The sequence below is a fragment of the Brassica oleracea genome, chromosome C6 (assembly GCF_000695525.1).
Source record: "Brassica oleracea var. oleracea cultivar TO1000 chromosome C6, BOL, whole genome shotgun sequence".
Lineage (NCBI taxonomy): Eukaryota > Viridiplantae > Streptophyta > Magnoliopsida > Brassicales > Brassicaceae > Brassica > Brassica oleracea.
The window spans coordinates 3,361,971-3,384,171 of record NC_027753.1 but is presented as its reverse complement, the minus strand read 5'-3'; the positions used below and the strand labels follow the sequence as shown (position 1 = coordinate 3,384,171).

Genomic DNA, 22,201 nt, shown 5'->3' with positions numbered 1-22,201 from the left:
ATGTTAGAATCAGATCTAAAAAACACAAGCAATTCGACCAACCTAAAGATAACAATATGTATTTATTAAAGCAGTAAATAATAGACTTATTTTAAAAATAAATATATAATTATTTTAAAAATAAATTTTAAATTTGGATCAAAATATTTTATTTGATAAAAATATGGAGTAAAATATTCAATGTTTATAATATTTGATTACATTTTATATTTGGTTCAGATCTTGTTGATATTCTTACGATTGTAGTTTTTCTAGGTTATTCTATTGAACATTTAATTTAATACAGTTAAAATATAATCTCGCTATATATTCTTGCCACCTAGCACTCATACAGACATTCTCAATAGAATTGAAATGATTTCAGTGGTCGATTGTTTTTAGGGCAAATCTCCAAAATAACACCTTTCTAATTTTATATCACAAAAATAACACTCAAAAACTAAAATGATCAAAATAGCACCTTTCTAAGTTTATCCTTTGAAAATTTTAATTTTTTTATTTTTCAAAATTTGAAATCTTATCCCCAAAACCTCATTTCTCAACTTTAAACCCTAAACCCTAAACCCTAAACTCTAAACCCTAAACCCTAAAATTTAAACCCTAAATCCTAAACCCTAAACCCTAAACACTAAATCCTAAACCCCACCTTTTAACTCTAAATCCTAAGTTTGTGACTTTTGATAAAACATTAAGTGTTATTTTTGTGACTTTTGACCTTGAGTGCTAGTTTATGAACAAAAACTTGATTTAGTGTTATTTTTGTCTTTTTCTCTTGTTTTTATTTATTTTTTATTTTTAATAATTAATTCCATCAAGAGTCTCTTTCTTCGATCTTTTTTTTTTCTTCGACGTTCACTATGAAGTCTCTTTCTTCGTTCTCTTTTTTTCTGCAACACCTAAAGCTTACAGAGATAGTGTGTTCCCTTTTTCGATATCTCTGATTCAGCAATCATCAAGCAGCCTCAACGCCAGGTCCCTCCCTCGCCCTTCTGTAGACGCTGCTCTGTTTTGAGACACGATGACGATGTGAAGGTAGACAGAAAGTCGCTGGAGTTCGAACCCTGATCGTTTAATAGGGGTATGTTTGTGAGATCACACGGTTTTGACTTCAGATCGTTTAATTGTATTTTGGGATTAGGGTTTTTGGGTTTAATTGGATCGTTTAGTTGGGTTTAATTGGATTTGGGGATTATGGTTTTTGGTTACTGTTTGTTATGTAATGCTGAAAGATTAATGCTTTTTGTTTGTTTGTTTGGATTTGGTGAGATTCAGGGGAAGTTAAAGCAGAGACCTTTACATGACTACATTGTGATTTGACTCCTTCCATGAGAGGGTTTTTGATGGACTGGTTAGTGGAGGTTGCTGAGGAGTACAAACTTGTCTCCGACACGCTCTATCTCACTGTCTCTTATGCTGAGTCTCTCCGTTACAAACTCCTTGGTGGACTTGCTGTCTGCAGGTTCGACATCTATCTTATACATTTCTGTGTGTTTTTTTTCACCAAACTGCTATATTAATTGGTTGGTGTATGTGTTAGCTTGTCACTCATATAATAAAGTCACATCAGATAATAGATAGGATTGAAGTTTTTTAACTTTTGGCATTAACAATAGTGATGTGCATCCTCATGAAAGCTTATTCATAGAGGTCCTATCTTCCATGGATACTGTATGGAAAGTCACACTCTTTAATTGGCCTGTATTGTCATGTCAGTTCATAAGGTTTGAAGTAGGTCTTGGCTGGTTGATGATCATTGTGATTTACCTGTCTCTGATGCTCTCATTCTTAATAAGAGCCGGGTGTTAATATTGCAATTATGTTGTGTTGTGTAGGGCTTGCTATGGTGTCTTGAGATTCGTCATGGAGAGTGGTGCTAAGGGACGTGAGGTGACCACAAGCTAAAATCCATAGTAAATCTCTTACAGAGTTCATTTCAAATGCTTACTCCCAGGTGACTGTGAGTGGAAAGCTTCGTGCAGCACGTGCCAAGTCCATGAAATTCAAGGACGGTTACATGGTTTCCTCTGGTCAACCAACCAAGGATTACATCGACTATGCAGTGAGACATGTTCTGCTTAGGCAGGTTAGAGATTTCAATGTACGCTCAAACCCGCGAGCATATTTGCAACTTGTACACTATCAATTGTTAACTCATTAGTGTTTTTCACGTTCTCTTTGCAGGAGTCATTGTTGCAGATAGAGTTCCTCTGTTGCTATCTCTCAGAGTTGAGTCTGTTGGATTATAGCTGTGTAAAGTTTTTACCCTCTCTTTTGGCTGCTTCTGCCGTCTTTCTTGCTCGATTCATCATCCGTCCAAAACAACATCCTTGGGTAAGCAACTATGACTGTTTCTTTTACAGAAAGTTGTGGGTTATTCTAATCTAGCTAAATCTCTTTTGGTGATGTAAAAACAGAACCAAATGTTAGAAGAATCACAAAGTACAAAGTACTTGTCTTATCATACGAAGTTTGATAAGTGGGTGGAGAAAGGAGCTGCCTCTGCAATAGCACCAAGCTTGAAGATCCTGGATTTTAGCTTGTGGTCCCACATTATCTCTAGCACCCATTGAAGCTGAGGCTGAGGTAATATTTCGTTCGTAGCTTCTTAATTAGCTTCAACTATCTTAGGTGATAAAATATGTGTATAGCCTATTTAGACAAGCCCAAAACTATTATCGATTTAGGTAAGCCCACATATAATGCAATATTAATTTTCGGTTTTGACAAAAACAGATAGGGGGATAATACTTACCTTATTATAAATTACTTGTGCAAGATTATTAATTAATTCATGTATTAATAACTTTCCTTATTATTCAAAAAGTAAACTTGCGCAACTTGATATCATATTTATTACATTGTTTAAATGCAATTTCTAATTAGCTTGTTTGTTTTTAATAACTTACCTTTCTAATATGGATTATTTGCGCAAGTTAAATCATATCGCCTGCAAATCACTTTATGACAATACAAATTTAATATCTTTCTTTAAACGATTTCATTATTTATTATGAAAAATATTTCATTGGTCGATTGTTATGAAAAATAAATCCTTATATATATAGGTGACCCCCAAGGTCTTAAAATACAAACATTCTTCTCTTTTGCTAACAATTTTTGAAAAGAATGGCATTGGTTAAAGCCCCAAAAAACACTGTTTCTTATGTTAGAGAACTAAAACCGCGTAAAGATACTTCGCGTATTGAAGTTAGGATTATTCGCTTGTGGAGAAACTATAACAAAGAATCAGGAAACACCATTGAATTGGTTTTTGTTGATAAAGAAGTAAGTAAAGATATTACTGCATTTTTTGACATCTCATATTCGTCTTTTATTTTACTTTTACTATACAATAAACTCAAGTTTTTTTTGGGAAAATTATTGTTTCATATCTACTTATTCTGCTTTCACCGAACTCTTATCTTTTACTTGTCTAACTCATAAAATTTATATGGACAATCAGGGGACAAGAATTCATGCTTCAGTTGGTGAACAGCTCATCAAAAAGTATGAAGACAAGCTACATGAGGGAGATGCGATTGTCGTCTAGTTGTTCAAAGTGTACGATGCTATTGGTGACTACCATACAACCACACATCCGTACAAAATTGGCTTCTTTCCAACAACTTTTGTTGGAAAAGCTGATGAGTTTCCAACTGAAGTTCCCGAAAAGTATTTTGCGGACTACAATGATCTTCTTGGTGGAAAGTTTGATAACAACTGTTTGGTTGGTGAGTCAGTTTCTATGCCATTTATCATGTAGCTTTGATTTGTATTAATACTAAGCATTAATACTCTACTTATATAATTCGCGTGGTTAAAATGTGGTTAAAATGGTTTTAAGTTAAATATTCTTTCGGTTTTGTTATACTTGTTCCTGATTTTTTCTGTTTTTGTTATGTAGATGTTATTGGCCAAAGTTAACTTTGGGTCTCTGGAAAACAAAATGATAAAAGGAAAAGATAACATGAGGCTCTTGATTGAGTTACGTGATCAGAAGTAAGCTTAAGTTCTTTATCTTTTTCTTTTATTTGCTAGCTAAACATCTATATTCTGTTTTCTCACTTAAGTTTATATTTTACAGTAATGTGAAGATGATGTGTACTCTGTGGGGTCGTTATGCTAAACAAGTATACGATTACAGTATGAGTAACATGTCCACAATGATTATTTGTGTTATCAGATTCTGTTCTGTTAAAGAGTGGAAAGGTATATAAAAGTACTTAAAATGTTTAATTGCACAACATCTTACAATACTAAAAGAGGAATATATCAACATCTAGAGTGTCCACATCAGCATGTTTAATCAACCAATCAAATAAAAATTTAATGACATGTCATTCCTTTGAAGAAAATATTTAGATCATGTCATTAAAATATATGCAATTACTTCTTTTATTTTAATTTCTCTTTTAGCGAAAAATGTTTTGGTACCAAAACCAATCATCTTCCTCAGCTTGATGAATTGATTCGGTTTCTATCAAAAACGCTCATATTATTTGACTTCTATTAAAGAGGGATTTCTTTTGAAACAGAAGTCGAATCATAGAAAGCGTTCTCTTTAGTTTTTTTTGTTTTCATGTTCTTTCTATCTACTGTGGCGTTGCATCTCAGTCCAGTTTCGTCAATGGTGGGTGTTACATCTCTATATGTTTGTAGCCGTATCGAGATAATCTCATAATGGTTCCTATTAAATCTTATCTTCTCTTAAATCATTTTCTTTTTTGATTATGTTGCTCTTTTGATTTTTTGATTAAACAGAACTGGATCAAAGAAATACAAAAGACGTAATTGAATAGCATGATTCACTTCGATCATGCAACTTACGACAAGAACCATGTTGATCTCTTTCATTACAACTATCAAGTATGATCTCTCTTATACATGACACTCTTCGTAAGTGCTCTTTTTAGTGGTCAATAGTCACTCAAGTTTTTTTTGTTGTTCGCAGAATTAAATTCAAGATACAGGCAGGCTACTGAGCTGGATTAGAAGAGAATTGAGCTGCAAATCTGGGATACTACCAGACAAGAGCGATTCCGGACTATCCCGGATTTTCCTTCTCGATTCATCGTAATGTTATATATGCATTCTTTCTCTTTCCTCACTATGGTGGGAACCTGTAATACTCACGTATGGGGTTTCTTCTTATTGCAGCAGTCCGTGGAGCAATGGGAATCTCGCTTGCGTGTGATGTCACCGACGAAACATCTTTCAACAATAAGTATTCTCTTTACTTTTTAACTTACAGTTTAATTGGTTCAATTTTAGGCTGCCTCATGCAACTTTCTAAAGCTCGCAAGTTAAAGTTGATCAAATTTTCCAACTTTTTAGTGGATAAGCTCTTACATCGTATGTCTTTTCTTCTAGCTTTGAAAAGCTAATTCAATTGTTTGGATAGTTATCACTATCTTTTGTATCAGTTATTGGTTCTACTCAATGGCTTTGAATATCAGATACTACTAATTAGTTTTTTTTTTTAAAAAACTAAGCATAAATTCTCTATGGATAAGCTTTTTACGGTGTACTTAGTTTTTTTAAGCTTTTGTATCGTATATATAAGTTGATGGGTTTTGATAACTTATTAGTGTCTTTGCATCATTTTGTTAGAACCAAAGCCTTCATGATACTCATATTAGTGAGTTTGTTTGTTATTGGATACGCTTGTGAAGCTTAAGTAAGAAATTCCTTCTTGCGTATTACTAGATGTTCATATTTTCATATAGTTTGCACACATATTTTGTATTGGTTATGTCATTATTTAAATTTTGTGACCTGGTTATATGTGTGCGTCATGCAGAACAATGGTCACTTGTTAGGAAGGTGGTCAGAGATTTGATAACTGTAAATTTGAATTTGTCGTGAATTAGAGAAGACATCTGGTTATTTGATAACGATGAGATAAAAGTATTTTGTTGAGCCATCAATAAAACACTACTCTTAACGTGTTGGGTGAAGCAGAGCTATTGGAGGAAGCCGAAGCAATGATAAGGAACATAACAGTGGAAGAAGCCACTATTATATGGAGCTTTTTTTTTCTACTTGCAGGAAAAAGGGTAACGTTGAGATGGCTAAAAGAGTAGTAAAGTGTTTGCTGAAGATGTATCCAGATGAAACTTGTGCTTATGTGCACATATCTAATGCTTGCTATTTATGTGTTTTTGGAATAGGCAGTTGAACAGAGGGTTTTCATGAAGGAAACACAAGTGAAGAAGGAAATACGTGCAGTTCGATGGAGGTAGATTACAAAGTTCACGAGTTTGTTATTTTTTTTTGCCGGAAAAGACACAATAGATTCTCAGAACATCAACAACAAATTCAGTGTCAAGTATTATCTGAATCTTTTCCTGGTGGACGAAGAGGATCGTTGTTACATCAAGCAGAAGGAAATGACGTTGTACAGGCTCAAGGAGGAGATATTTTGATGTTTTCAGAAAGAAAAGAACAAATAAGAATTTTTCAGAGCTTTGTAAAGCGTTTTTCTTAAGATTTATTTTTCATGTATGCAATTGGTTGGAGACTAGGAGTCATGAAAGTTAAACAGTGTAAGTTTGTTCAATAATTTAGAATGATAGAATTTTGCTTAAGTTATCAACAATTAGTTTTGTTTTGTAAGTTTTTTACTATTGCAAGTACAAGCTACATTTGATAGTTAATTTCGGTTATTTTATCCAACTTAATACTTATGGGTCACTCTTTACGTACACAAACGCTGATTTTTTAAGGTAAAATAAATAATAATATGATACTTCGATATGGTATGGAGATTATATAAGTAACATTGAGGTTTGTACATAGCAACTCTGTGAAACCCCTCTTATCAGCCCCAAGACTTAATATTATAACCAGAATTTCCATTAGTGAGCATGATTGAAGGCAATCATTGAATATCAATTAAAATTCATAAATTGTCAATCTTTTTTAAGAAAATCAACTACATTCTTTGGATTTTCTTAGGGAAAACATACAGATAGCTATTAGAGAATATTATTATATTTTTAATATTTTGTTTTGCTGCATCAAAACAAAAGTATTTGACATAAATTCAAGATTTTTTTTAATGTACATCACTTTTAGATTTCAATTGTTCGTCATTTCACCACTGTCCTAAGAACGAATTCATATACATTTTCTTATCACCAAATAATAAATAATCAATATTAAAATTTTAAAATATACATTGGTTAATTTTAACGTAAAAACAATGTTTGAATTATATGTTAATCTAACCATATATTTATAAAATTCAAATAAATGAGATAAAAGAATAATTGAATTTCAACTAAAGTTTAATTTATTTTCTTATCCAGTTTGTTTACCAAGTTATATGTATTTTGACAATGAAAGAAAAAAAAATTGAACTTTAATAATTTTAAAACTTTAGTCACCAAAACCAATACAAAATAGCAAATCTTTCTAATAATTTATATGGCATTTTCAGTCTAAGTGTAAAATATATAGGCAAATACAGATTCTATAATAAACTAATTAAATTAAAATAAAGGAAAGACATAGGGTTTAGGATTTGGGTTTAGGGTATAGATTTAAAGTTTAGGGTTTAGTTAGTGGCGTTAGTATCATTAAAATTGGCGTTATTATTTTTTTTCAATTATTTCAGATTTTTTTAAATAAAATTAATCTATTTTATTATTAATCTGGTGGCATTTTGATTGGTAATAAGAAGAGAGGTGAATTTAAAGGTTCACCCTAGGGGTGAATTAAACATAAGATTGACATTATAGTCTTCTTGGTTTCAGGTTTAAATTAATTGCCAATCTTAAAGACGATTCCAGTGAGGCAAACTTTCTTTTGTTTGATACCAACGCTCAGATGATTGTGCGTCGTACAGCTGCTGAATTCTACGATGAGGTAGTTTTCGAAATTAACAGCTGCCAATAATTTGCCTAATAACATTCTTTTGTTTAACTCGCCTCTTTAATTTATGGTAGAATGAAGATCCCGACTTCTTACCAGAAGCAATTAGCGACCTCTTTGGCAAGAGACTGCTTTTTGAAATTTCAGTTGATTCTGATAACATCAGAGGAAAGAGCTCTCAGTATCTTGTTCGTTGTGCTAATGATGATCGTGAAATGATTGAGGATTTTGCTGCTTTGCCTCATAAACCGGTAATACACTGGTTATGATTGGTTAAGTTTGACAGATACACCTAAGCCAATATTTTCTGCAATTCTCTTTATTTTTCAGGTTTTGATGTTGCTCGGCTCCGACGAGATTTCCGATGGTTCTGGTGGTTCTTCAGCAACTCATGTGTCTAAAAGAAAAATCAAAGGAGAGGAAGACAATGATGTTGAGGATCAACTCTCTGTCAAGAAGAAACAGGGTCAAAAGAAAATCAAGGGGGAGTGAAAATCGCCCATTGCGCTTTGGAACATTGTCAACTCTGCTTTTATTTTCAGACAATATGGCTTTGTCGTATTTCAGTATTGTTATCTCTTGGATTTGTCTTTTAATATTTTAGTTTGGGATTTTTTTTAATTTTTAAAAATTTACTTATGTTGAAACTGTTTTATTGGCTTTCGGTGTTATTCATTATTTTATTTCTAAGAAAAACATATTGTCTTCTCTTTTTTCTTTCGGTGCTCCACAGAATTACACATGATAATTGGCAAGTTTCGAAACAATTTTATCAAAATGATTCCCCACGGTTTAGTAATAATTTGCTGGAAGAGATGAAATTATATCAAAATGATTGCAAAACAAAAGAGACAAATTTGTCTAATGACAACAGAAATATTAAGTGAAATTTTCATTACATTCTTAAAAAAAAACGTGGCTGTAGTTCCATCATTTATAAAGTAAAGTCAATCATTTATTTAGGAAGTAAATATATTAGAATTAATGTCAATCACTTATTAGATCAGATGTCGAACATTGTATTTAGAAAATAAATAAATTTCGGAATTAATGTCAAAGTAAAGTCAATCATTTATATTTACTTTCATGTATTTTACTTGCTAAATAGTTTTGTTATTAATTACAATTGATAACAAATTTATGATTTCGAGTAAATATGGGTAGAGGATATACGCATAATAATTTTACGGACCCAAGCTATGTTGAATATAGAAATTTACCTTGACGAACACACCATTTATAATAACACATTTATATAACAACACATACTTCAACCTAAAGAGATGTCTACTTTCAGCACAGTTTCAGAGCTCGAACCTTACAAAGAAATATCTCATATTAATGTTCAGATTATCCGTCTTTGGAAAAAGTATATCGCAGCTGATCGATATACTATTGAGTTGGTGCTATGCGATTCCTTTGTAAGATATACACTTTCATAGACTTTAGTATACCAAAGTATTAATTACCACCGACCTATAGATTTCTCCCTAATATGAAATTTTAACTTGCAGGGAGATAAGATTCATGCTTCTATTAGTAGTTCTTTGGTAGCACCATATGAGCCAAGACTCAAAGAAGGGTATTGGAAATTTTTTGAAACTTTTTCAGTTGTCCAATCGGGAGGTGCATATCGAACCAGCAAACATGCATACATGATTGAGTTTGGCCGTAATACCCGTGTTTGTGTGTGTGATTTCTTCCCACGCCCACTCACTGGTTTCCAACCAGTTGCTTTCCGTGATATCTTGGATGGGTTGGTTGCTACTGAGTATTTGGTTGGTGAGTATATTAAAACATGTTTTGGATGAGATTCTCCGTTAAGCGCTTATTCTGTTTCTAAATATCTATCCGTACCATTTTGGACTGATATTTTCCCTCGATTATCTTTTCTAGACGTCATAGGTCAAATAGTCGGGGTCAGCATTTTGGAGATTGTTGAAAAGACACGGAAAAGATAACACTGGAGCTCCAGAATCAGTTGTAGGTTTTTCTTTTCTTAAAAATGAATCAGCGCTTATTCATAGTATCACATTTGCCAAAAAAAATTAGGTGTTTTTTTCTTTTCTTTTATTGCAGTTCTGATCGCCTCACGGTTCATCTGTGGGGTAAATATGCTATCTTTGTACATGATGCTACTTAAAACCTCATCCAGGAGAAGTCTATTATATGTGTTCTGCGATTTGGCAAGCTCAGTGTGTTCAAAGGTAACCACCCTGTATTTTTGTATCAAATTGCGTCTGCCAAATGTCTGCGGTTTACTTAACTATTTTGATTATGTGATCAACAGATAGTGTATCTACTGCATACGGTGTTACTGACGTTTCCCTCAATCCTGAAATGGTAGAGGTTGAAGCTTTTTCAAAATTGTAAGTGGTTTAAAATTATTTAACAAAAATATATTACAAAATATATGTTATACCGACGCTTTTGGGATCATAATTTCAAATACTTTTCAAATATTTCCAGGCTGAACAAAAGAGACCCGCATATAGCATTGGTGCCGTCGAAACCTGTTTGTCTGATTCCGGAAATATTTGAAAAGTAGATTTTTCAAGCCTATCATTCAGAAATCAATTATTGAAGTGTTGGAGACAGAACAGGTAAAGGAGATGTTATATCTTGAGGTTGTTTTTCGATTCTTTTATAACACTCTGCTTTTTGGATACACAGCTAGAGAGGTGTATTGTTATCTGTACAATTGCTGCCATTGATTATGATATGGGATGGTACTATATGAGTTGCAAAATCTGTTGTCAAAAAGTATTGTCTGTGCCAAGCGATCAGATGGTTTATGGAATTCAAAAGTCCCAAGTCAAGAAAAAGTACTACTGCGCCAAGTGTAAAACCTATCGGCCAGAACTTCTGCCAAGGTAAGTATAAACATTGGAACCGTAATTTCTATATGTGCTTTAGACTCGAGAAACCAGTGATTTCGAAATATATGAGCAACTCATTCTGTTCGATATAGGTACAATTTACAATTGGTAGTCCTTGACAATACTGGCCACACAAAGTTCCTTCTGCTTGACAACCTTGCAGAAGAATTATTAGGGATTCCCTGCGTTGTGTTATCCGGTTCATCGGCTGACCAGGTAATAAGAGACAACTTAATATGTTAATAGTATACTTGATTTTGAAAACTATGCATGTTATCAGTAACTTAATCAGTTTATAAATTATTTTTTGAACACCTATATAGATCGAGGACCGCGTTGTCGTCGAAGACAGTTTCCAGTTACGTTGGCTTTTGCGATGACTATCAATAAAAGTCAAGGTCAAACGCTGGAAAATGTTGGTTTGTTTCTACCTAGACCAATGTTCTCTCATGGCCAGTTATACGTTGCACTTTCGAGAGTAAAGTCGAGATCTGGATTAAAAATCCTAATAACGGATAAACAAGGGAAGCCATAGACAAAAACAAAGAATGTTGTCTACAAACAAGTTTTTCAGAATATTTCATAGTGAACGGTACGCAATTTTAGTCTATTTTTATTCGATAGAAATTTTGAATTATTAAATTCTTACATTTGTTTTTTTTCTTCTATTAACAGATAGAACAATCTCTTACGAAAGACGGGTTGTAATATCATTCAAACCAGTTTTACGACTATTTCGATAACGGTATGTCAATTTAATATAATTTTCGTCTCAATAAAATTTAGAAATCTATTAGGCTATTTGATATCGTACGATTGCTAACAAAATTAAATAATTTTTTGCAGGTTTCGATGGAAATTTTTTTTATCGAGGATTGTACTTCTTATTTTATATTACTTATGGATTATATTTCATTTTTTATTTTTTTTCTTTTAATATGCCACTGTTTTTTAAAAATATATAAAAACATAAATTTAATATTTCACCTAAAATATACAATTACAGAATTTATACAACACAATTTCACTTAGTGATAATATAAATTTTTTTCCTTCTAAAACTGAACACTATTAATTTTTCCATATTTTGAATACTTTAACAAATTGCACGTTGTCCCACTTTCACTTGTTCCACTTTCTCCCACATTGAAGATGTATGGTATATGTAAGTATCGACTTCTTTGCACTTGCAATACATGGAAATCAATGATTTCACTATTGAAGGTATGTTTCCATCAAAATCCAACTCAACCCATATCACAATATATTTTCATGTTTGTCCTGGGTGCGGACCAGTCACCTAGTTTATTTTTAAATCATATTGTTTGGCTTTACCCAGAAAACAATAAATATATTTGGTTGTTAACCAATTTTTGGGTTAACATATACATGTAGAATTTTAATGGCGTTGTGCTACAAAAGATATTTAATCCTTGAAGAAAAAGTGACCTCTTGACAATATTAGTTTCCAAGAATCTAATATTATCTTCTTTTTAATACTAGGACGTTGGAGACCGAAACCCGTAATATTTCTAGACTAAAAATCACATCATATAATATTTATTTGTACCAGTTATCACTCGAACCAGAGATCTCTGAAACAATGGTCAAGATAGACATATGGTAAAAAGGAACATTTTCACTATAATCTATAACCGAGTAATATCACCGATACACTTTTATGCTCATCCGAACTATATTCTGAAACTTAAACAATATAACTATTTTACAAATATACACATCATTTAACACAAATAAACATTTGATTAGATTACATCTATACTATTAAAGTATAAGGTTTTTTTTGTGAGGTCCCCTTCTCTTTTACAAATATTTACAAAATACGCCACTATCATTTATTGTTAGTAGTATTAATTATTTCATTATTTCTCTATGCAACGTTTTAAAACAATTTCCCAACAATATATGCGGCCAGTAATATCTTGCGATATTCTCATGGTTTTTTACCATTTAAACAATTAAAAATATATTATCCTAACAATCTTAAAGGGATAATTTATTGGGAAGAAAAAATATCTTAAATTATACTTCTACCAGCCAAAAAGATATGCCTAATAAAATACATATATATTCTTATACTCTTAAACCATTTTAACACTATAAACACGATTTACTGTAAGAGGTTAAATTGACACAAGAATCTTTAACATGTTCACCTATCAAAATATGCTAAACTATTCTCATAAGTTAAAAAATATTTCATTTCACATAGGAAAATATCAAAAAGAAATTTAAATAATAATTTTTGTAACAAATTAGAAATTATGACATATAATAAAAGAAAAATCAAGATTTAAAATCCAAAACTATTTAAGGGTCTAACGTGAATAACAAAATAATTTTAATCCAAATAAACTAAACGTAAAACATCAAGTTGTAATAGATTGTCTATAACAAAAAAAAAACGCCAAAAGTTATACGGAATCAACAACATACGAGGAAGAAAATAGTAAAAACTGAAAATCAAACTTCTGAATTACAATACAAAATATATTATCATAACGTAACTAAAAGATCTAAGAAAAAATAAGTCAAAGTTACTTACTGGTTTAACCAGTAATTCAACCAGTTGGCGGGTTTTAGGTTTAAACGGTTTTGTAAGGATTTTATCGAATTTTTAAATAATATTTTTTTAAAATATAAACCGAATTACATATCAAGTTACCGGGTTTACCAATTCGACCACGGATTCGGTCAAATTTCAAAACAGTGATATACATCTTCACCGTCTCTTCTTACCATGACAATCTAAAAAGCATATTTTTCTTCGCTTATTTAGCCAGCATTAGGGGTGGGCAAAAAACTCAAACCGAACCGATCCAAACCAAACCAACCGAAGTTAAACCGATCCAAACCAAACCGTGCTCTTTACATAACCCAATTGGTTCATGTTTTACTCAACCCGAATGGTTTGGTTTGGTTTGGGTTCAAACCGAACCAAACCAATAATCTAATATATTTTTATCTATAAATATATATATATATATATATATATATATATAGAGTTAAAGTTTTGTTTTCCATTTTTTCTTAACTTCCATATATTTAAAAAAAAATCCAAATATGATTCAAATAATCCTAATACCTAAAGATTGTACTGAAAACAAAACCTAAAACCTATAAGCATCTAAATCGTAGCCATGTCGTTTCGCTCATCTTCTCCAATTTTCATTCTCTAAATTATGTAACAAAGTTATTATAGGATCAATAAAAACAAAAAGGTAGATGCTAATAGTCTTTTAGTTAATAGGTTTTGGAATGCTTACAAGTCTTTGTTACGCTAATTAGATTACAAATAGTCTGCTTTTTGCTTATTATGTATTTCTTCCTTTGACGTGGTTAAGAGTTTTGTCATCGAGCTTTAAATGGTTTTTTGTTTCATAGATTTTTAAGGAAAACCAAACTAAATCTAAACCAAACCGAACTAAACCGAACCAAACTAAACCCAAATCGAACCTAAACCAAAGCTACTTTGGTTTTAATTGGGTTGAGTTTTATAAAACCCAAATTAACTAAACCAAACCGAACCCGAAACTAAACCGATATGCCCACCCCTGGCCAGCATATAATGACATCTATCTTAAAACTTACTAAACCCACTATTTTAAAGTAGTACATGTAAAAATGCGAGATAACTAACTTAATATGAGACGTAAAAATAAATACACTTAATTATAGACGTTAAAGATCAAATTTCAAAGTTCATATGTTAATTATATTTGACATCTTATTAAACAGAAAAACGAAAAAGTTATCCCACGCTTTTAAAGCGCGGATTAAAATCTAGTGCAATATTACAAGCCAACCCCATTAATAAAAGGAAAATAATTAAAAAAATTAACCGAAAGAAAAAGAATTAAAACATAACTACACAAAGATTAAAAAATAAATTCAAGGGAGATAAACCCAGCATATGGGAAATAAGAGAGCAATTCAGTCAAAATAGAATTAGTTCTAGAAGGATCAACTGCAGATATGAAGAGGAGTAAAGGTGGATGGGTTACTCATAGGGATTAAGAGAGAGTAGAGGTGGATAGGTATTGTTGGCGTAAATAAAACACCGACCAAACTGAACCGAAATAACTAAAACTGGAAGCGAATCAAAATTTCTAAATATCTGAACGGTTTCAATATTCAAAATATCCATACCAGATTAGAACCAAGCCGAGAGCTGAATAGGTATCAAACATATAAAATACAAATTCTATACGTAAAATATTTATTTATCATAAGTATAGAATGACTAAATATATATATAAACTATAAAAAAGTCCGAAAGTATGTGGGAATATTATATTTTATGTATATGTGTATCTATCAATTATGATACTGTAAAAATTATATGGTAGCAAATGAAATTAAAGAAATAAAGGAGAAAATAAATCAATTATAGTAAGAAATATATATAATGTGTTATTGATTATTTTCGTGTGCTATGATTTTTTTTATTAAAAGAAAAGTACACCTTTTTTCTATTAAATTAGAAATACATTTTGAATTTAGAAAGATTTACATTATAGAACATTTCATGATTTTTTTTTATTTCACTCTACTCTAGGACATTTTCTTCTACCAGAACACTTTTGTTTAAATAGCATTTGAGTCTTTAACATTTTCAATTCAACTCCAGCCACAAGGTTGACTAACTGAACCTCGAAAGTGGCAGACTTTTGTTATCAGCCATTGATTTTCCTTATATTTCGACAGCCGCTTGTAGGAACCGGATGTGGACAACACAGATCTTTGTCATTAATAACAGCTGTTTGATCATTATGCTACCTTTTATTTTGGACGTCCCAGATTATTTATAGAGTTATCTTCTTCATTCGGCTTCATCGTCATCTTGCTCAACCTATTTTCACCGATTCCAGCGAAAATAAGAATGCCTTTTAAGCTCGAGTTTGTTAGCTAATACAAATCATTGCCTCGTTTCACTTTAATTAACCTTATCTTATTTTTTTGTTCTTCTAGCTTGCTCCCATGGCGGATCACCGTATGTCTATCGACGACGAATGGAAGACCTCAGGCGAGCTCCTCTGGACATTCTTGATCGACAAAGAGCACCTGTCTAGGATCGTGCCTTTTCGCAGGAGCTTTCCGATACGTTAAATACAGGACAAATGTCCTCAAGGAGTTCTTCAGCAGCACTGATGCTCCTCAAACCGAAGCAGTGAGCTATTGGCCGCCGACCACAAAAGAGCTTGCCACCAGATTCAAATACAGCTTATGGAGAGGAAAGGTAATGTTGTTTGGATATTCTTAGCCTACAGATTCAAATACAGCTTATGGAGAGGAAAACGAGTTCTTAACATAAATGAACATTATTTACATTATGCCTATGCGTGTTAATTTCGCATGATTCGAATGATTTTTTTGTATGGAGTTAGAATGTGTGTTGCACAAGAACTGAGAGTAAAGCTTTGTATTTTGCATTTTATTTGGAACAAAAATGGTAGACTATGAAACGGCAGCGTAACGGTCTTTAGATCTCCGTGGTCTTGTTCTCCATAGTATCGCACGAGGACTCGGGCATAATCTGTACGGTACTTTAGGTGTCGGAATCTCAGGAACCCTGTTTCAGACAAAGCTACATGTCATCATTCAATGTTCTGTAGATATCAAACTGGTATGTGTCTTAAGATTATTTATTTATCAAATCACATAGTTTTAGTTAATATTTAAAAACAATATAATTTAATTTGAAAACAAAAGAGGTTAGGAATCTTACTGTAATCCAGAAATGTCTATTTGAGAAAAGTCAAAATTAGTTAAACTATCTAACGTCACCGTCGTCTGTGAGGTCTTGCATCCCTTAGCTTTTCCCGGCAGCGGCGACTCTTCCGGTGAAGGCTGCTTTATAGCCATTACTTTGCAATTAAAATTTCTAGCTACATCAATCCCACTCACTGCCCATCTACACATCACATTAAACTAAATCATAACTTGTGGGGATTCTAAAATCTTTAGAAATGACCCGTAACTTTCGAAATGATCATAATAGTACCTGTAAAGAAAGCTCTGCTGATGGAGACCAACGAGAAGCGTTGACGCACCAGTTTCTTTCACGACTTCAGCGATCGTTGTTCCATCTTCGTCTCCTTCTCTCACGATTATCTCCGTATTTGTCTGTTAACCACGAAGAGAGCTAATTAAAATTCTCATCAAGAATAAAGAAAATCTTGAGATCAGACTGTTTCATTCACTCACGTTGAAGAAATCGTCGCAGATTTCACGGAAAGAAAGGGCGAGATGGTATCCGTGGCGGCGGAGGAGACGCGCCGCCGTGGATTTCTTCTTGCGGGGAGGAGGAGAAAATACGTGGAGGAGGACTATGACGTCACCGTGACGGAAGAGGTTATGAAGTGCCCACTGTAACGCTGTCCTGGCCGCTTCTTTATCCTCTACAACCACCACGATCCTCTGTACTTCTCCCATTACGATTCTCTCTCTGTCTCTCTCTTCGTCTTTGGTCTGAAAGAAAGATAATTGACTTGGGTTCGGTTTTGTATCGTAATCTTTTGAGTCACTCTCTCTCTTTCCTTTGCGTCTCAATATGTGAATAATGTAGATAATAAGTTAATAAATTAAAGTGGGTCAAATGTCTGTTTGAGTATGAAAGCATGGACCGTGTTTTTGTAATCAGGGTAGAGTGAACGTGCTGCAGCTTTACATTCTTGGGGACAATAACTTTGTTCTAGTCTTATACCACATTGAGCATGGGTTGGAAACCAGGAATCGTGTTCGGTCATTTCACAATTAAGTAAATAGAAACTAATTTTACAATTTAATTATGCATATATTTATCTTTCATACGACTATATGCACATAGAACATCCCATTAAATACTAGTTCTTAAAACCAGGAACCATGTTTAAGTAATTAAAAACTAAATTTGCCATTTCATTTCACATTTTTTTTTTGACTTAGCATTTCACATATTGTTGATTTTGTAAGTTCTTATAATTTTAAACTTTCACGTTATCATTGATCGAAAATAAAAATACTCTCTCTGTTTTTGTTTCTGAATAATTGTCACTTTAACATTTTTTTCTTGTTATATAAGAAGTGTCATTCTACAATTCCAATATAATTTATAATCAATTCCAGTCAAATATTAATTGCAAAATGCATTGATTTTATAAATAAATTTATTTATTTTAAAGACCATTGATTAACTAGTTGTAATTAATGAAAACATAAATACATCTCAATTATTTTTTTTGATATGTGTAAAAAATATCTAAGTGATATTCTTTATGAAACAAAGGAAATATGATTTACAGTTAGATACATTAAAAGCTTACAAAGATTTTATTTTTATGGTCGTGTTTATGGTGCTAAACCCGCATCTACTAAAGTAGGATCACAAGTTCACAACTGAATTAGGGTGGAAAAGACAAGCACAAGTAGATCCCTGGTAGGGTATTAAAGCAGCTGCAAACAGATATAAACAAGAATTTAAACACCTATTTAATACATTAAAAGTTTAAGAAACACAAATGTGTTAGCATCAGGTTTGCATAGTCCATAAACTTGAGCCATGAATCCGGGGATGGTCCACATAATTACTTAATTTGAAAAGTATTCATAAATTATTATTGTTTTAGAAAAGTTTTGATATAAAAATAATTAAAATGAAGATAGTGGGACATGACGGAAGGAAATGGTTGTATATCAGGGATCTACTTGCGCTTGTCTTTTCCATCCTAATTCAGGAAATATCCGCACACTTGAGTTTCAAAGTTCTGTAATCTAGTAGGAAAAATAATCTTTTGGAAAAACCAAAGGCAATTCTCTCGAATATATTTTTTTAAGTTTTATCGCATAAATAGACTTCAAAAACTAAAATGACTTAAACTAACATTTTTTATTTTGAAATTTTTAAAACTTTTTTTATTTTTTATTTTTTAAAATTTGAAATCCATCCCCAAAACCCTACTGCTCAATTTTAAACCCTAAACCGTGCCCCTTGACTCTAAACTCCACCCTTTAACTCTAAACTCTAATGTCTAGATTAATTAATCTTAGGGGTATAAGTGTATATTTACTTTTTTTGATAAAACATTTAAATCTATTTTGGTCATTTTTATTTTTAAGGTTTATATTTGTGACAAAAACTTTTTTTTTTAGGTATTATAAGGAATTTCTCAAAACCAAATAATAAATTTTTTTTTTTTGTCACCGAAGATATGATAACTTATATCTATTGTACCTTGAAAGGAGTCTCCCAATCAACTATGTTCACTCGAGTTATTGAAGAACACTAAACTAGGGTGATTAGTGTAACAACCGAACCAACACCATAATATTAAACCGAACTAAAAGGTGATCCGAAACTGTTTCTTTTTTTATGTTATGCACCTGAACTTTCTCAGGGATCATTGCAACCCAAAATTGATACTAGACTTACAAGAGCAATGTTACGAATGAAGTTATGAGTGTATCTACACATGATTTTAAGCTCCAGGAATTTCAAATGGGTTAGACAACATAGGTTTTAATTTTTGAGAAATCAACAAATAACTCAGAACAACATGAATGTTAACAGTTTTTCAAGTTTTACATTGCACTCAAGTCTTTTCAGTAACAAAATCTTCTGTGCCTCAGCGAGAAGTCATGCATAAAGTTCCGAACAGATATTAAAGGATCATCTACCTGACAACAAAAACATCACATAAAGAACCATCAAAGACGTTGCAACTGATGAAATAACAATAACTTGCAGGTATAGAAATGTATATAGTTCTTGTTCTTTACAATTTGATCAGTTATCTCATGCTCGGAACGAATCCAAAAAGATCAAATCAACGAGAAGTCATGCATAATGGAATCGTGGAGTATTATCTGATCCTGCTATTTTTTGCTACAAAAGGGGGGTTTTATATGATCTCATGTCGAGAAAAAATGAGAATGGTCGGAGGTAAGTTATATCTATCCATCCTAACACTAGAAAAAAACGAATTACTGTGCCTAAGAAAAAATGGAAAATAATGTGTTACCTTGAGAACGGAAGAGGGTGATAGTGGAGTCTGACAAGATCCCTTATGGCGTTGTAATGCAGATAGAGTCTGCCTCCATCCAGGGCCTTTTCTACTCGTCGACCAGATCCAGGGACAAAAATGCCTATGCTGCTTAACTGGATCAAACTCCATCTGTTTGTTTGACCTTACCTGTATCTCCACAACGAAAGATCTCTAAGCACAATGCTACAGAATTCTACTGATGAGCTTTGAGCTTTGTTCATTAGTTTGGATAACAAACAGTGTTTGTAATCTAAGAAATTTGTATCTGCAATGGTACTCTTAAGCAATTTACCTGGAGTTGAATCCTTCAGTTTGTTGTTTTCAGGAAGATTTCATCTTACTACCATCAGTTTTTTGTCTTTGGTTTGTGCTGTGGTATAAATGTCTAAATCAGTTGAGTTTCCTACTCCATCAGCCTTTTCTCTTACATCAACCATTCATGTCTTGATCGCAATTTTCTGTAACACCACCGTTGTTGTCTGCTGTTTTACACTGTTGATCCTGAATAGAACTGCCAGTCCCATGATCACGATCTCTAGAGTAAGAAGCAAACCGTACCCTGTTGCTTTGACCAAGAAGACGGGGCTGAGAAGTAAAGATGTAATCATTCAACCACCCTCTCCTAGCACAAGTCAAAGCACTGATAACTTACCATCACACACACACAAGGAAAAAAACATAAATGGGTGCAAACTGTTTGTTGGAGTTCTGTGTCTGTTCAGTTTCGTTGTTATCAAGTTTGAAAAGCTGCTAACCATTGTTTTTGTTAAAGGGCAAAAGGAGCAGACCTGGGGTTTGGCAAACCAAGTCATGGACTTGAAAGTAGCAAGCTCTCCCTACAGAAACAAAAGAGATATGAATCAAGTAAAGCAATGGTCCTGGTGCTAATGCAATGTCATAAAAATAAAGACAATTCACAGCCTCTGATGCAACATGAAAATACAGGATTACAGATTCCATTAAGAAATATACAAACCTCAATCAGCTAAATAGAATTCAGATTCAACCACTGCAAGATCTCGAATCGATCCATGAAAAAGTGTTTTGCGTAGATGTGGACACAGAGCTAAACAGATGACAAAGAAAAGTTAATAATTATACACTAGCATGTCTATGAGTGTTTGCATCTAGCAAAATTCGGTTGAGGCTACAAAAGAGAGCTTTAGTACATACATTACCAAAGAGAGCATGATGTAAAAGAGACTGTTAATCATCAGGATAGCTGAGGTGCATGGTGAGAATGACAGATTATGGTTTTGTGGATGTCCAGACATGTGAGGGGCAAGATCACTATGTGTGTATTGCTTGGGTATTGTGGACAGATGGGGTGTGTGGATGTGGTTGTCTTGAACTTGCGAGGAGTGGATGGTGGTGTTGTGGACAAGGGACACATGTGGATGTTGTTACCAGAAAAAAGCAAGGGGGTTGGGGAAGTGGATGTGGAGGCTGCTGTTATGGGTGATGTGGACAGGAGAGCTGGGGTTGAGGTCGGGAGACATGTAGTATTGAGTGGCGTAATCCAGGGTAATCTTCTTCCTCCATGGAGGCTGGGATCTGAGACACATTTTTGATTTTAAGCTGGTTAGTTCTGATTTGAAGTCCCTGAAAATTAAATTTCATACATAAACTATAACTTAAATCCTTTAAAATATAGATCCAAAAAACACAATCAAGATCAACTCATTGTTCTTGTTACTTGTAAATCTAAAGGAACACACTTTGGTATAGCAAAAGTGATGTGTTGTGATTTTGCATAGTTTTAGCTTTGTTATTTCATATATATTCATGCATTAACCTTACATTTATTTGCATTTAGAGTCTATTGCATGTACATTTGCATCTTGTAGGTGTTGGATGAATTTTTTGGAGTTTTGGAGGTGATTAGAGCACAAAAGGAGCTTTCGAGGAGTCTTGAACCGAACGTGTGAAAGACAAGGATGGATGAAGGCTTAAAGATATCTTTTGAAACTTGTCTTTTGGGAAGACATGGTAAATTGAGTTAGCTTTACAATGGAGGTGGTTTCGAGTCGTTTGGAGCTGTATTGAGGGATTTATGATCAAAATGCTACACACATATCAGTATGACATTCCTGGCGGCCACCCTAGCAACATCAACAATAGCCTTCGAATTTTAAGCCTTTAGACTCATTTTTATTCACTTAAAACCTATAAAACTCATTACTATTCATTATTCTTCTTATTTTTGGTATTCTAAAAGTGTGTGCAACATGGAGAAAGTGGAGAAAACTTTAATGAGTGAGTTTTATCGAAGGCTATTGTTGATGCTGCTAGGGTGGCCACTAGGAATGTCATACTGATATGTGTGTAGTATTTTGATCATAAATCCCTCAATACAGCTCCAAACGACTTGAAACCACCTCCATTGTAAAGCTAACTCAATTT

General features: G+C 33.0%; 3 protein-coding genes and 2 long non-coding RNA genes across 7 annotated transcripts; 3 read left to right on the top strand and 2 right to left on the bottom strand.

Annotated features, from left to right (window-relative positions):
* The first annotated feature begins 861 nt into the window (after window positions 1-861).
* Window positions 862-5,991, top strand: LOC106301037 (cyclin-A3-4-like). Of its 3 annotated transcripts, XM_013737341.1 has the most exons (9): window positions 862-1,078; window positions 1,273-1,459; window positions 1,833-1,887; window positions 1,952-2,098; window positions 2,182-2,331; window positions 2,415-2,583; window positions 3,464-3,731; window positions 3,905-3,999; window positions 4,085-4,244. In XM_013737341.1, exons 2-6 carry the CDS (start codon window positions 1,326-1,328, stop codon window positions 2,568-2,570), a joined length of 642 nt encoding a protein of 213 aa, XP_013592795.1. In that variant the 5' UTR covers window positions 862-1,078; window positions 1,273-1,325; the 3' UTR covers window positions 2,571-2,583; window positions 3,464-3,731; window positions 3,905-3,999; window positions 4,085-4,244. The 3 variants fall into 3 exon arrangements, with proteins under 3 accessions (XP_013592795.1, XP_013592798.1, XP_013592796.1); XM_013737344.1 differs by lacking the exons at window positions 862-1,078; window positions 1,273-1,459; window positions 1,833-1,887; window positions 1,952-2,098 and adding an exon at window positions 5,801-5,991 and having other exon boundaries at window positions 2,428-2,583; window positions 4,085-4,209; XM_013737342.1 differs by lacking the exons at window positions 862-1,078; window positions 1,273-1,459; window positions 1,833-1,887; ... (1 more) ...; window positions 2,182-2,331; window positions 2,415-2,583 and adding exons at window positions 3,171-3,285; window positions 5,801-5,991 and having other exon boundaries at window positions 4,085-4,209.
* A 2,922-nt stretch (window positions 5,992-8,913) lies between these two features.
* Window positions 8,914-9,445, top strand: LOC106299826. Its single transcript, XR_001261894.1, has 3 exons — window positions 8,914-8,933; window positions 9,225-9,296; window positions 9,390-9,445. It is a non-coding gene; the product is annotated as an uncharacterized LOC106299826 (long non-coding RNA).
* Window positions 9,446-10,507: 1,062 nt separating this feature from the next.
* Window positions 10,508-11,134, top strand: LOC106297234. Its single transcript, XM_013733513.1, has 3 exons — window positions 10,508-10,748; window positions 10,847-10,970; window positions 11,078-11,134. The coding sequence occupies exons 1-3, from the start codon at window positions 10,597-10,599 to the stop codon at window positions 11,132-11,134; spliced, it is 333 nt and encodes a 110-aa protein (XP_013588967.1). The 5' UTR covers window positions 10,508-10,596.
* A 4,927-nt stretch (window positions 11,135-16,061) lies between these two features.
* LOC106298426 lies at window positions 16,062-17,412 on the bottom strand. Its single transcript, XM_013734549.1, has 4 exons — window positions 16,983-17,412; window positions 16,780-16,901; window positions 16,504-16,689; window positions 16,062-16,347 (listed from the first exon to the last, which is right to left on the bottom strand). Exons 1-4 carry the CDS (start codon window positions 17,208-17,210, stop codon window positions 16,233-16,235), a joined length of 651 nt encoding a protein of 216 aa, XP_013590003.1. The 5' UTR covers window positions 17,211-17,412; the 3' UTR covers window positions 16,062-16,232.
* A 1,798-nt stretch (window positions 17,413-19,210) lies between these two features.
* On the bottom strand, window positions 19,211-20,213 carry LOC106298821. Its single transcript, XR_001261568.1, has 3 exons — window positions 20,091-20,213; window positions 19,775-19,951; window positions 19,211-19,430 (listed from the first exon to the last, which is right to left on the bottom strand). It is a non-coding gene; the product is annotated as an uncharacterized LOC106298821 (long non-coding RNA).
* Window positions 20,214-22,201: the final 1,988 nt, after the last annotated feature.